This window comes from Peromyscus eremicus, chromosome 2, assembly GCF_949786415.1.
Source record: "Peromyscus eremicus chromosome 2, PerEre_H2_v1, whole genome shotgun sequence".
Classification (NCBI taxonomy): domain Eukaryota; kingdom Metazoa; phylum Chordata; class Mammalia; order Rodentia; family Cricetidae; genus Peromyscus; species Peromyscus eremicus.
The window spans coordinates 157273479-157289508 of NC_081417.1; the positions used below are offsets into that span (position 1 = coordinate 157273479).

At 46.0% G+C, this 16030-nt stretch overlaps 1 protein-coding gene across 1 annotated transcript in view; it reads right to left on the reverse strand.

Annotated features, from left to right (window-relative positions):
* Positions 1–16030, reverse strand: part of Pex14 (peroxisomal biogenesis factor 14) — a 148848-nt gene that overhangs the window by 108962 nt on the left and 23856 nt on the right. The window contains exon 2 of the mRNA XM_059255387.1: positions 15675–15722. Coding sequence (XP_059111370.1) covers positions 15675–15722 — 48 coding nt within the window. The remainder of the gene's footprint in view (positions 1–15674; positions 15723–16030) is intronic.

Sequence of the window (16030 nt, forward strand, 5' to 3'; positions counted from 1 at the left end):
TTTTTTTTCTTTTCTTTTTTGGCTACTCATTACCATTCTTTAACTGTTACAATTTATATCAGCATATAATGTTAAATAATTACAGGGAACAGAGCTCACTCTAGTGAGGATATAAACGCGCTGTGGGAATCTACAGATTTAAACAAATAACACTCACGGCAGGGGGTGAGCGGATGAATTAGCATTAATATCCTGCCTGGGAGATCCCAGTGCACTGGTACTGCTTAAATACAGATCTTTTCTGTAACAGTCAATATGACAGCTCCCGGCAATACGGCCCCTTTCCCTTTCCCAGTCAATATAGCAGCCAGTGAAAATAGAAACGTCCCTATAGCAATCAATATAGCAGCCAGCTAAAATAAACCCTTCCCTTTTAAGGGCTATATAATAGTCAGCTAAATGGAAGAATTGGCACCCCTGCTGGATAGCTCAGCAGCAAAGCCAAGGAACGCACAGGCCACGAACACTAAATGATCCTTGGGCTCCTTGAAACACAGGCCCTGACTAGGAAGGGAGAAGATATGCCCTAGAAGGAAATGAAGTGGGAGCTGCTGAGGGACACCGAATGGGCTGCCTCCAGGACCTATGAGCAATCACCCAGGTCATAAGCAGCTACAGGGCCACCCCATACCAAAGTTTAATTAAAATGGCCAGAAATTTTAGAGTAATTTAAAATAATTCTATTCAAACTGCTGTCACTCAGGGAGGAGTGGCAGTACCTGGATTTGAACCCGGTACTTGCTCCCACCTTAGCCTAAGAAGGTCGGTGCACTAAATTAATAGGTCTGTGGTTTCCTGATCCCCAGCACCAGGGCTAGTGAGTGAAACATCCAGCCACATGAAGGAATACAGCACCCTGTGTGAACGGTACCCAGTGTACATACAGAGCTCGTCTTAAAAACTCTTAAATATTGTGACGAAACCATATATATCTGGTACTCCACACACACACACATCATGGAAAGTAGTCTCCTTCCTTCAAGGTATATGGGAGAAAGGGTTATTCCAACAGAATTTAGGAGATGACTCTTCTAAAGGCTAAAAATGGCCAAAGGCCTTTTAAAAAGAAGAAAGAGGACAGGGGGTGTTTGACTGAGAAGTTCCTACTTCTTCTTCCTCCTAACTTCTTCCTAACTTCTGAAGTCACCGCATCTTCCCATTGGAACTAGTTACTGATAAGATCAGTCCTGCTGGACTGAAGGTTGACAAACGGGGAGTGGAATGCTGACACCCGTGCAGGTTTCCAACCGACAAGCCCTGAAGTCAATGCTGGGACTGTTAGGCTCCAAAGCAGCTGAGCAGCAGGGACCCACCCCATCTTCATTAAAATTCGACAATCTGTCTGCCATCCCCTGAGTAAATCCACAGAGAGTCCCTGTTTCCCTGGCCAGGTGTTTAACACCCAATGATGCTCATGTCATCAATCAGGTGACTCAGTCAAGTGCCACAGTGTCAAGTATCAGGAAAAAAGATTCTCCAAGTCCTAGCTGAAAGCCCTAGTACTTAAAACCTTAGATTACCCCACCCTCCCTACAGATACCTGCCCTTCACATCCGAATTCCAGGTACAGAGCATCTTCGGGGTTTAAAGGGTTAGCATGATATAATAATAGCAATACACATTTTGCTACAGTCTTACGGTAAACAAATGCCTTAGAAGTCACAGGCCTCAGTCCCTACAAGTCACAAGTCCTACAGCCCCTAAAAGTCACAGTCCCTTAGAAGCCAGTCAGTCCAGTGAGCTCTAAGCAGTTGGTCCTGCTGTGATTGTGGCAGCCATTTGGTGGGGGAAATGGACTTACTTGGAGGATAGGCCTCAGATGCCTCTTATCTTACAAAACGTTGTGATCCTAAAAATGAGTTACTGCTATGACTTGATACGGCACTCAGCTCCCAGCACTGAACCCAGTGAGTGCTTTTATAAACCCTGATATGCGAGGACAGCTCCCTTTCTACATCAGACACAAAAATGTGGGGTAGATGCTAGAGAGATGGCTTGTAGTTAACAGCACCTGATGCTCTTGCCGAGGACCCAGGTTTGGTTCCCAGCACCTACATGGTAGCTCACAACCATCCCTAACTCCTGTTCCAGGGCATCTGATACCCTCTTCTGACCTCAAGGGTACCAGGCACACATGAGGTACACATACACACATGCAGCACAACACTCATACACATAAGACAAATCTAAACAAAATGTTTTAATTGGGGGTATACACTTTTAATCAAATAGCATTACAGCTAGACGGAATGCATCATGATGTTAGCAAAAACCTGTCAACTACAGATGCAGCGGCGGCGGCGGCATCAAAGGTGAGCAAGAGGCAGGAAGGAAGGGAGGGACAGAGAAAGAGAGAGTAAAGAGAAAATAATCCTGAAAGGGAAGAGGGAAAGAGAAACATAAAAGACAAGATAGAAGATAATGGAAGAGCTCACAAAGAACGACAAAACCCTCTCTGGCATTTGTAGCTTACAGCTTTCGGGGTGTTTGTGAGATGACAGTTGCAATAAAACAAACAGAATGGTGAGTCATCTGGTCTCCAACTTGAGTCAAAAGGGGCTGTTTCTAGACAAAGTGAAAGAAAAGCAGCTCCGCCTGCACACTTAGCGATGCCTATCATCACCACAGCTACAGGACAGGATGTGGGGGAACGGGGGGTGGGGGGTGGGGGGGTGGGGGGGTGGGGGGTGCTGTCTCTACTGGGCCCAGTGTCACCGCACACAAATACTGTCAAGATTTAAACCATAATAATGGAAAGGCTAGAAAGGTCTCAGTTCTAATGCTTCCTTTGATGCTCCCGTTCATAAATGCCCCTTTATGCTGCCCACGTGGCAATGCTCCACTAAACATCAGTACATGTGTACCCCAGTGGGAACGCTGCACCCTAAGTTCCCAGCAGGAAGCAGGCAGCAACTGTGCAATCCAACTAACTCCTTGGCTCATCACCTCCAGCCTGTGTTAAGTGAGTCCACAAGGGTGGGCTGAGTGCCATCTGGGAGCTAAGGGCTATAGCACACAGCGTTCCGCAGGCTCAGCAAGGTATCTGTGTGCCAATACCTGGGAAAAACACAGACACAAATGTATTCTGTGTGGACACACATCCGTGGAACACAGAGACACCTTTACTACTTAGACACCTAAAATCCTTACACATGCGCCTGGTGGCCTAATGTGAAATGCAGTTTCCTCTGCTGTGTGCTTTGTGTAGACTGCAGATAGGTGGCACTTAAAAGGAAGTTAATTGGGTGTGTTCACAGAGACACCTTTACTTTTGGATTCGGCAGGCAGAAAGGTTAAAAAAAAAAAATGGTTTCAAAAGATCATTTCCCTAGCAGGGTGTGGTGGTGCATGCTTTTAGTTCCAACACTCAAGAGGCAGAAGCAGGCGGATCTACAAGAGTTCAAGGCCAACCTGGTCTACCAAGCAAGTTCAGAACAGTCAGAGCTACACAGAGAAACCCTGTCTCCAAAAAAAAAAAAAAAAAAAAAAAGAGAGAGAGACAGACCATTTTCCAACTGGGTGTACAGCTCAGTGAATACAGCAAGCACAGACCTTGAGCTGGCTCCCTAGATAGCACCAGAGAGTCCCAAGGGGAGGTAGAAGGCTCGGGTACAGCTCAACAGTAGAGCTTTTCTCTAGCATGTACAAGGTCTACCCATGTACGTGCACCCTACCTCCTACAAGTCAAGACTATATGCATGAAAGTTGGGCATGGTGGGACACACCTTTAATGCCAGCACTCAAGGGACAAAGGCAGGTGAATTTGTGAGTTCTGAGCCAACGTGATCTATATGAGTTCCAGGGCTACATAGTGAGATCCTGTCTCTTACATACATGAACACCTCAGATGCATGACGAGGAGACATAAGCCTGTAGCAGGAAAACCATGAGGGGCAATCAGGAAAATCAAAGTATAGACCTACGAAAGGACTGACATAGTAAACCCAGCTTGGTGGCCGAGACAGGATGATAGCTCACATTTGCTAGGTGGGCAGCCAGTGCCACCCACAAACCACCACTGGGCTGCCTTCCCTGTCGATCTGTAATTGGTGAGCCTGTGATAGAGCCAGCAATTATCCTTAGGCCCCTGTATTTATTTCACAGACAAAGGCAAGCAGGAGAGACCAGTTAGTAATGAGTAAGTAATGACCACGAAATACACTGTATTTTATAGAGCTGCTAGGGCAGGAGACGCTATTCGGAAAATAAAAAGTGAAAGAATAAAATAAGCTAGAGAAACTCAATTTTCTTCTCCCTTCCTCCCAAAGCCACACTTAGGATAAAATGAGGTTTGTGCAGGTTAATCCTTATGAGGTAAGAAAAAAATGATTAAATACATTTAAAAAATCAATTGTACATTAAACCAAATCCAGGAACTGCAAAAACAAACACCACAGCGCTCGCTCCTCCAGCCAGTATTAGCTACAGTCTGGTCAGCAGGGGATACCCTACCTGCAAGAGTCGGATGAGGTAATGGGGGGAGGGCCGTGTCACAGAAGAGAAACTGCCGCTCTATCTGGATTTCACTGGAAATAAGGTGATTTCTGGATACTACAAAGGAAGCAATCTACTATAAATAAGCCTCTAGAGCTCAAGATGAAATCTTCAAAACTCCAATAGAAACAACAATAATACTAATCATTTGATAAACAGAAGTTATAAAATCAATTCAATGTTAAATGATTTGCCCCTGTTCTAGTTACTCCTTCTGCTCATTAACAAAGTCTATAAACTGTCATTTCTAGAGAAACAACAGAGCTAGAGAGGTGAAGCTGCCCTGTCTTTGTCTTTGAGGGGCACTCTGTGAGGAGGCTCTCCCAATTCCCAGCACCCCAGAAGCCTCAGAGGAAAGCCTATCAGAAGGTAAAGCCACAAGAAGGGCCCTGGCTGCCTGCCCCTCCCTCCCACAGAGTGCAGGACAGCATTCCTAGCTAACCCTACACACCAGTGGCTTCTCTGTATGCACCAGCACCACCAGGTTTTACAGGACCTGCTCTAGCCACACAGCTGAAGCTCAGGGCCAGGGTAGAAGGGGCTCTTCTGGGAAGGCTGTCTGGTTTACCCACTTCCAACAAAGCCCAGGACCCAGTAATCAGTCTTAGACCCCCAAATCCCAACAAGTAGCAAACCCAAAGTTTTTCCCTCAATGTGCTTCTGACAGAAGCAGTTTGGAATGACAGAGAAACCTCTGGAGGCTGCCCGAGTTGCAAGGGAAACATACAGGTAATGGACCACACGACAGTGCATTCTCACCAGCGTAAGACAAGACTCATGGAGCCGGCTCCAATCCTCACAGCACTGGGAGTGGGTTATTGATGGCTAGCAGTTGGCAGCAAGAAGGGGCTGACAAAAAGCCTACAATCCTTAAAGGCATCTCAATTCTCTTATCTTCAAAGAAGGTGAAGGCTGCTGCCTTAACTGACAGGGAAGAATGTGTAGATGCTGATGGAGATACAGATAAAGGATTTACCTGAGGGGCAGAGGAAGGGGAAACAGAGGATCCTGGATATTGAGTTTCCTTTACTTAGGTGGATCCCGGTGACTCCCAAAGGACCCGCAGAGCACTGCTTTAAGAGCTGGAGTCAGAAAGCAAATTGCTCACTTGTCTAACCTTCACTCTGCCAGCAGGAGATGAAACAACAGGCAGTTGCTGCCCCCTAGAAGCTACCTGAGATGCAGCAGCTTCCACAGAGACATCAGATGAAAAGATCCTATTATCTCCCTCCATCTCATAACCTGTCATTAGTGAGGTACATGGGTGCAGACGCCTCCTCCGAGCCTGAAGAGGCGCACATCACCTGTGATAAATTAATAAGTGCCTTTTCAACAGTGAAGATGCACACAAAAGACTCCAACCAGGGAGAACACAGTACGGCAGGAGCTCCTGAGAAAAAGCACAGAGGAGCAGGCAGCCCCTGCCACAGCCACAGCCTGTCTGTGCAGCATCTCACCATGACAGTGCCAGGGAAGGTGAGGTCAACACTCTACCCAGATCTGCATTTCCCATCTGCTCAAGTTCAGCAGCATGCATCTGAGACCACTTCGAGTCTCAGTCCACTACATTGACTCTGGGGGCCTGACTACCCTGGGCTTCAGGTCCCTCACTATAAGATAAACTGGGTAATCCTCACAGGGGTGTGACAGTTGAACCAGACAAAAATAAAGAAACAAGCACTAAGGCCACAAAACTACACAGTAGCCCTCTTGGCCTATGAGATCAGAGCTAATAATTGCTCAGTTAATAAAAGAAATTTTTTTCAGTTAAATTGAAGAATCATTAAAAATGGAGCCTATTCTACATACCTTCCACATTTTATACTAACTGAAAACCTATAAATGTACAGTCATTCACTAATCTTTTGATGTGGAGCCAAGACCTTTCCTTTGAGTGTGGTCCCACAGACTGGAGTTCCCAGACATCTTTCTCCTGAATAAACCCCACCCACAACACACCCTCCACATTTCTAAGGCAAAGCAAGAACCTCCAGCCATTACAAATGCAACTGCAGTGCGGATTCTTCTGGAGCTGTATGGTCTCAGCCTGGTGTTTGCCATCCCAAGCTGAATTTGATGGCAGTCTTTTTAGTTCACATTCACCACACATGTAACTTAATTTTTAGTTGACAATTCTTGTCACATTAATCTTTACAGAACACATCTCTCTTGTAGCATCCTCTCTTCACAGTTGTCCCCTTGTTTCTATCACATTTAATGAAGCAGCATTGCTCCATAAGAAGCACACCCGGCAGAGGAGGTTTAGGAACTGGCTGACTGACATGCAGTGTGAGGGAAAATGTGGGAGCAACTGGCCAGGTTGCCTCATGAGAATCCTGGCCAGGTGAGGAGGTTCTAGAGACTGAAAGGCAAACTGGCCAGTTGCAGGAGTGGTTCTCAACCCTCCTAATGCTGTGACCCTTTAATACATTTGTATTTGAATGGCTCGTGTTGTGGGGGCTCATGTGTATGTGACCCCCACCATAACATTACTTTCATTGCTGCTTCATAACTGTAATTTTGCCGCTGTTATGAACTGTAATGTAAATATCTGTGTTTTCTGATGTGAAAGGGTCATTCAACACCCTCTGAGACAGAGACCCACAGTTTGAGAACCACTGAGTTAAAGGCTGTCAAAAGAAGCTCTTGACACTTTTAAAGAAATATATGCTTAGGGGTACCCTACTTTATTTCACAGGAGATCTGTAACAGCTCTCAAAAGTACATACAGGGCCAATGAGAAGGCTCAGCAGGTAAAGGCACTTGCCACCAAGAATGAAGGACTTGAGTTTGAGCTCCACATGTGTGCCATGGCACATCATATGTGCACACATGCATGCACACGCACATGTGTACACACTCATAAATAAATAAATGTAAAATAATATTTTTAATGTACATGCAAAAGGCAGGCGTGATGGGAAACTGATGCAGGAGGATTACAAGTTCAAAGCCAGCCTGGACTATAAAGTGAGACCCTATCTCAAAAAAGAAGAAAGCACATAAGATGAAAAGCTGGAAAAGGAAAATACAGGAAAGGGGAAAGAATTGTTAAGTAAATGCGTATTCCTCATTTCCAAAATCCACTTCCAGTGAAGTGTGGAAAAATATGAAACCATTATACAGACACTCAACTTGCTAGCTGGATTCTGTTGGCATCTAACTCCTGGTTACCACAAGGCTAGGAAAGGCCCTACCCCAAAGATCCCCTCACTGTGGGCCTGGCCGAGTCACAGCCGACACCAACAGTGAGAGGCCTCCTGGAAGATCCCTTAGTAAAAGGAACAACCAGCAAGCTGAGCGCCACCTCACAAACTGCAGACAGAGGAGCTGCAGCCGCGGTGGCTTCCAGGCAAGAGGTCACAAAGGTGGCGGTGCAAGCATCTCCTCGACAGGGCAATTCATCCTCACCCACGCTCCGCTGGGGGCCATGTGTTAGCCCCTCTCTGCCTCTGATTGTCAAGGGGTGCCCCTAGATAGATTTACCTCCAGAATCACTCAATGTCAGCCCATCTCGAGCCTGCTCGGACAAACTCATAATGGCAGAGCGAAGATTTGTGGAGCAACAAGCATAAATCTTGGTTATAACTACAAACCATAAAAGAAAGGAGAGCTGGGAGGGAAGAGGGAAGGGCAGCAGATACGTCCTTCTCCCAAGCACCACTTTATCTTCCTGCAGCTCTGCACCACGCACAGGGGATTAACTACGGGGCATATTTTTCAAGCCCAATCAGTCTGTGTAGTTTGACAACGGGCTCAAACATTTTTAAATGGAAATTATCCTGGAAATGTGGGGCACACGGCTGTCCTAAGAACAGCATGTTCAGTGCTCTTCAGAGGGCCTTAGGGGTTCGTCTTTGCCACCCTATAGGCCATACTAAAAGATATTTATACATGAAAAGTTTTCAAGTATGACAATGATCAATTTTAAACAGAGGAAAAGTATTTTTGGAATGTCCCCCTGCCCCAGTAAGAGGCATGGATTCCACCTTCAGCAGCTCTACTGGAACAGCTGAGAAACTCAGCCTACACCTCCAGAAGCAAGGGGGGCCACAGGCTTCCTTCTTAAAGAGCGCGTCAAGACTAGATTAAAAACAAATCTCCCTCAGTGTGCTCAGAAAAAGGCAGACAACCGCTCCAGCCTTGAAGCCTGTATCTCCAAACTAAGAATGCTGGTCAGGGATCTACAGGACAGGGCCTCTCCTTACAGCAGCCACAACAAACACAAAACATAGCCATGAAAAGCCAGGAAGCTAAAGCATAAACAAAGGGGAAAATGTCCCAATGCCATTTCTCTAATTATTACCCCTAAGTTTCAATTCATCTAATAATTATTTGTAAAAGAATACCTGCAAACAGAAAAAACAACCTCCTCATCTACCTGAAAGAGGAAACAACCAAAGGCACCGCCTTGTCTTTTCCATAAACCTCCTCAGACTACAATAGGAAGGATGCAGGAGGAAGAGGCAGTAATTTCAAAATCAGTAAGTGGCCTGGAGATTAGAGCCACCCAGAAATGGAATGAGGCTTTTTTCCAGTTCATCCATTTCAGCATTTAGAGCTAACCAGGGTTCCTCCCAGATCTGTCAGGAAGAGGGAAGCACAGGCACCTTCCCCACCAGGAGCTGGTCTATGTGAACATTAGTGGTAAAAGGGTACATTTTCCTCACTAAAGGTTTTAGACTACTTAGGAGAGGGAGTGGGGAAGAAGGAAAGCCAGTATGTCTTCCTATCCTGGCTCATCACATGGTGACAGACTCACCATCAAGAGGCCTCGTGAGCCCCATCCTCAAACTCTTTACATGCGGTTTTGTTCCCGAGTTTCTCAGCAGCAAATACAGCCAGTAACACGTCTGCTAGTCAGACAGCTGAGGCCGAGGAATCCCTAGAACAAGGGCAGCCTGGGCAATATAATCCCATCTCTTACAAAAACAAAGTAATGAAGTTTGCACTGTCTGTCTGGTGCCATCCCTATTCACTGCATCCTGACAGAGGTCCCAGAGCAAGAAAGGGACAGAAGTGACAAGCCCGTATGTAATTCTTAAACTACTCTGCCATATTTACTACCTTCCCGGAAAGAGTGACAACTTCCCAAGATTCCAACATTTCTGGTTTCATTACTCATGTGTATAAAACACTTTCACAAATGTCTCAAAAACATGTATAATTTTCTATACTTAATAATTCTAGCACTTGGGAACTGAGGCAGGAGAATTGCCATAAGTTCGAGGCCCAATCTGGGCTATATAATGAGTTCCAGACCAGCCGAGACTATTGAGTCAGATCACTTTAATGCCCCCACCCCCGCCAAGTTTTCCCACAGAATACTTTGAATTTTATATCTACATTTGTTATGCTATTATATACATGCATGTACACACACGCATACATGAGTATGCACAAAGAAATGTATTGAGCATCTGAATGTCATCCTTCAAAAATGTTCTGATGGGAAAAAATGAGAACCACCTATTCCCGGTAATCCTGCCAACTAGTACAGCAAGGTATTCCAACCACAAAAGTTGCAAAAGACACAACCCTGGGGAAGACTGTCAGGAATACACCTAGAGATATAGTAGACAGGCAACTAGCCATAACCATTCTTAAAGAGATCCTTACAGTACTGGCTGGCTCCATGGATTCATCAAGATATTAATAGCCTTTTGACAACCAGCCGCTGGTGAGCTGGTGTAAAAAACAAAGAAAAGGAGCTGGAGATGTAGCCTGGTTGTTAAGAGCGCTTGTTCTTACAGAGGACCCAGATTCAGTTCCCAGCACCCACGGGACAGATCACAACTGTCTGTAACTCCAGTTCTAAAAGATCTAGTGCCCTCTTCTGGCTTCCTCAGGCACTTGGCACATACATGGTACATATACACACATATATATACATACAAGGAAGGTAAAACATCCATACACATTGAAGGGTGGGGGAGAAGAGCTGAGCTGGGCTGTGTAGCACATGCCTTTAAATCCAGTACTCAGTAGGCAGAGGCAGGCAGATCTCTGTGAGTTTGTGCCTCTCCTGGTCTATATGTTCCAGGCCAGTCAGGTATACATCGTGAGACTGTCTCAAAACAAACGAAACAAAAAAAAGCAAAAGAAGAATCTTAGGCATTCCAGGTGTGAGCTCCCCCAAAAGGACTAACTAAACGCAGATATGCTGTGGAACCCCACAGCATGCAAGGTTCCACCTTGATCTCATGAAGAAAAAGCCAAAAGCTACATACATGGAGTACTTCCATCCTGAGACCACCAGATTTGCAGTAGCAGGGCATCTTTTCTAATAAGAGTTCAGTGTATTGAGATGGTTCAACAGGTACAGTACTTCTACCAGTCCTGACAACCTGAGTTCAAACCCCACAACCCATATGGAAGAAGAAGAAAACCAATTCCCAAAAGTTGTCCTCTGATCTCTCCACAAGTGCTATGGCACATTAGGATCACCACCACACACACACACTAAATGTTAAAATAATAATAATAATCTAAACTGGGTAAGATGATGAACACCTGCAATTCCAATACTAGGGAGGCGGAGCCAAGAGAATTGCTGCAAGTTCAAGGTCAGCCTCCTCTAGATAACAAGTCTCAGGCCAGGCATGGATTTATACAGTGAGACTCTGTCTTAAACAAGGCAAAGTTTTAACCTAGAAAAGCTGACAAGGTAGAAATGTACTATTCTCTTTGGATTATTTTGGAGGAAGGATGCAGAGAGCAAAGATTGAAAGCAAGAACAGCAGAGTGGGTAGTGCATGCCTGTGATCCCAGCACTCAGGAGGTGGGGCAGGAGGAGGCCAGATAAGAACAGCCTGACCTACAGAATCAGACACTGTATCAAAACAAACAGACAAACAAACAAATGGAAAGCCCTTATACCTACAAGCCAGAGGCAGCAAAGACAGCAGGAAACTCACACATTAGAGAGAACTTGGTATCCAAGAGCAAGAAGCTGAAAGTCTAGTAGAACCAAACACAGGGCCTGTGTAAAGTAGGTGAGCAATAGTGTTGCTGAATATTGAGAAACAGAGGGGAGACAAATGAGCAGATATGCAAACTAACCCTTATTTAGCACTTCAACTAACCAGAAATCAGATAACTAGAAACCTGAGCTTACCTAAGCCTAGTTTCAGCATCCCAGCAAGACAAGAACCAGGCAGTCTCACGTACTCATTCGTTCTGTGTTGGAACCAGGCTTCATATATGTTAGAGTACTCTACCACTGAGCTTTCCATGCACAGGCTCTCGCCACATAGTTCTAAGGTTGGCTTTGGTCTCATGGTCCTCCTGTCTCCACCTCCTGAGTGCTGACACTACAAGTGTGCACCATATGCCCAACAGCCCTCATTCTTAAACCTTTTTTTGATCCCCTCAGGGAAGTCCAGGGAACCAGACGCAGGTTCTGTATGAGCCCCATGGATGGGCATACATGCAGGGCCAGAATCCTAGTTTCAACACATCTAAGAGAAGACAGAGATCAGCCCTCTAGAGGGCTGTCACAATTCCTTGCCTTAGGACCAGGGAGACGGCTCAGTAGGTAAAAGTGCTTTCCATGCAAACCAGAGTTTCATCCTCAGAACTCACAGTGGAAAAAGAGAAGCAACCCTGGCTGTCCTGGAACTCAAAGAGATCCACCTGCCTCTGCCTATCAAGGCTGGGACTGAAGGTGTGCCCCACTACACACAGCCCTGAATTGTAGTTTTTAATAAATCCCTTACGTTTTTAATAAGGAGAAATTTTACTTCAAAATGATCATCTAGGATTTAGTAAGATGGCTCAGCAGGTAACAAATAGCATTTGCCACACAAGAGTGACAACCTGAGTTTAATGGGGGGGGGGGGGGACACACATGACACAACACGAACTTCCCAAAGCTGATTTCTACATGTATAGAGCACATGCAGTGCTGAAGCATATGCATGCCCACATTCACACACACACACCAAATAAAAATAAATCCATTTTTTAAATGATCATCTAGGTTTTCTTGGTGGTGGTTTGTTTTTTGGTTTTTTGTTTTGTTTTGTTTGGTGAGACAAGGTATTATTTAGCCAAAGCTGGCTTCAAACTTCTTATGTAGCTAAGGACGACCTCGAACTTTCAATTCTCTTGCTTCCACTTCCCATGTGCTAGGATTGTAGTTATACACCACCTCTCCCGTTTTATGTAGTGCTGGGGGTGGAACCCAAGGCTTCAGGTAGCATCCAAAGCTAGGGAAGCATCCTACCAACTGAGCTACAACTCAGCCCTAATGATCATTTAGCTCTGGAAAACAAAATACAATTATCTGCCTTCAGCATCTTGTGCTTAATCCTTCCAGGGCAGAGCCCAGAAAACAACCATTATAAGGAATTTTGTACAAGATTCATAAGCAAGCCAGGCATAATGGTGCACACCTTTAATCCCAGCACTAGGGAGGCAGAGGCAGGAGGATCTGAGTTCAAGGCCAGCCTGTCTACTAATGAGTTCCAGGACAGCCAGAGCTACACAGTGAGACCCCGTCTTGAGGGGGAAAATTACAATGAGTTAAAAATAAACATAACTTTATCATCATATTCCTCAAGACCTAGCTTCAGATCTCTCAGAAACTATCCTAAGCTCCCACTCAACAACCCTCCTCCTTCACTGAACAAGGCACCCTTCTCCGACTCCCAGCCAGACAGTTCTACACCAAATTATACACAACTTTGTGCTCTTCCTAAAATTACATACAGTGTTCCCTTTTTGCTAATTGTTTCATGTACACAAATGCCTTTTCTTCCCCAAATAAAACACACGAATTACTTAAAAACAAGGCCTGTTTGACTCTGTAATTGTCTCTCCTCCAGTACTGCAGTTAAGCACGCAGGATGCAGCCAACACACTGGGTGTGAACAGCCTCCCTCCCTGCTGACAGAGCTGAGCACTTCGAGCTTCCAAACCCCAGCCCTGTGCACGGAGCTGTGGGCCTGAGCGGCTACCCACTTCTCCAGCACCCTGGGATGGTCATCTAGCTAGTCACCAGTCCACAGTAGCCAAGAGCTCTCCTGCTACTCAACCTGTGCCCCTGGCCTGCCCCAAAAGCTAGCCCTCCATGGGCTCCTCTGCCTGCCAGCCTCCTGCCACCACTCCCAAGAGGAAGAAGTTGTTCACACAAGACCATACAACTCGGCTGGTGCTCTCATTTAATCAGGCTGCTGCAAATGGCTGGCCAAAAGCAATAAGGGCATGACTGAGAGACTGTGGGAGTTTAATATAAAAAAATTAATAAAAAAAAAAGGGGGGGAGGAGACAGGGTCTACCTTTTAATAGGGCCCTAATTACCCAACTCACAGGATCAGCCCAAATGAGATGGGAGTTTATTTCGGGTTTTTTTTTAATTATTGTTTTTTTATATATATATAAATTGCTGCTATGTGTTTTCTTTCCTCTGAGCAATTATGCAGTAAGTACGTAAAGAGGAGAAAAAAATATTAATTAAATATAAGGTAATTGTAGAGTTGGCCTGGAGAGAATGAGTCTGAACTCTGGACGATCACAGGCTACCAGGGTTTGAAGACTGCTCAGGGGCTCCCAGAAAAGAAAGAACATAACCAACCAACAGGCAGATGCACAGTGCAGCGGAAGGAGCCACATTCAGAACCCTGCACAGCACAGGCCAGCGGGGCTCCCCCGACACCCAGGAGTTGGCCAGTGTAAGACTCTCCGGGCTTCCAAAGAGCTTTTTCAGTCATGCCCCCAAAAAACAGCCTGCCCTCACTTCTTAGGATGGAGAGCCAAATCAGGAAGCTTCAAACAAACCCATAGCAGTAAGGGGTAAAAAAGAGCACTGTGTCCAGTTTAGACTTCAGTCTAAATCACAGCTTCCATCTGAAAGGCCTGGAAGCAGACCACAGAGGACACCCTTCCTGGCAGGGTGAAACATCCCAGAAGAGGCAGGCAACACTAAGAGGGTAAAAAGAGGTACCAGAGAGATGCTGATATGTGAGCCCGTCACTGGTGACAGAAGGTGGCAGGAATGACATCACCACTCCCTTGGAAGTCTCGGAGGTACTTGTGTCCTCTGGGCCTATCTGCAGCACAGCCAGCTCCATCTCACCCTCTGCCTAGAAAGCCTGAGAACATGCTAGAACCTGGACCTGTTCATACCAGCCAAGGACTTCACATCATCCCTTCCACCTTCCAACTCGGCCAACAGAAGAGTGAGGACAGCGGGGAGACTGCACTACACAGCTGCGGAGACCAAGCCTGGCCCCAGGCCTGTGCTCACGAGTTACTACCACGCCAGGAGAGCAAAGGCCTGGCAAAGTCAAACCAAATGCTGGCGGCGCACCCCTAAAACTGATCTGATTTGCACAGAACCGGTCTTACTACCCAGCCCACAGGATTTACATCAAGTCCTGAAATGCCACACAGCAAAAACAGGGCAGGCAGGCAGGCAGGCAAGGACTCTGGCTCAGACCACTAAATCTGCAAAAACACTCTGCAAAAAGAATTACTTAGTTGGATGTGGTGGCATTCACGTTCTTATTCTAGCACTTGTGAGGCCATGGAAGAACTGATGTGAGCTTGAGGCCAGCCTAGGTTACTTAGTGAGTTCAAGGATAGACTAGGTTATAGAGCGTGACCCTCCTTGTTTTTTTAAAAAAGAAAAGGGAGAAAAAGAAAAGCCCTTCAGCACTCAGTAGGCCTCTTTCCTATCAGACTCTAGGAGACCATGGGTGATGCAGCACTCAGTAGGCCTCTTTCCTATCAGAGTCTAGGTAGGATAATTCAGGTGATGCCTATCACAAACTGAATCACTGAGCAGAGCAGACCAGAGCTCCTCCTCTACCTGCTCCTTAAAGGGCACCCAGGTGCTTCACTGAGAAGCAGAGTGGCTCTTTCAGTTTCCGAAACTGGAAGCTGACGAGCTACAACTTCAGACATCACTCTAGTTCCACCGTCAGCAGCAAGCAAAGCGCTGCATGGCTGCCAGGGCAGATGCTCAGTTCCAGAGAAAGACCCAAGAGGTCTTGCTAATCCCTTTTGCTAAACAGACAGAGGCCAGAGGTCAGGGGCAAGGCATCTCTAGGGAACACATACTGGGATGCTATTTAGGTGTCACCTGAAGGTGTCACAGCCATAGTTCATCAGGCTTCTTTACATTCACACAGGATTCCAATGACTAGAAAAAGATCCCTTGCCCCTTTCGTACTTACCAATGGCTCTCGAGGCACCACATTTTCACTTCCTGGAGAAGAGCTTGGCTGCAAAGAAAAACAGAAACAAAACTAAGATCACAGTGCCACCCAATGGACATCAGAAAAACAAAGGTGTGCTGCTTCCAAGCGGTGCACCCAAGTCTGTCTTTATTCTTCACAGGCTGCTGTAAGACAAAATTTGCCAGGAAATGCAGGGACTGTTTGTGGGTTCAATGCCATGGCCCCTCACGAACAGGGCTTGCTTTTGCCCAAGAGGACCAAGGATCAGATATAAGCAGAAAGGATGGGGGCCAGAGAACGGCCTAAAGAGAGACCTACATTTCTTTTCATCACCTTCCCAGCTAGAGTGAACA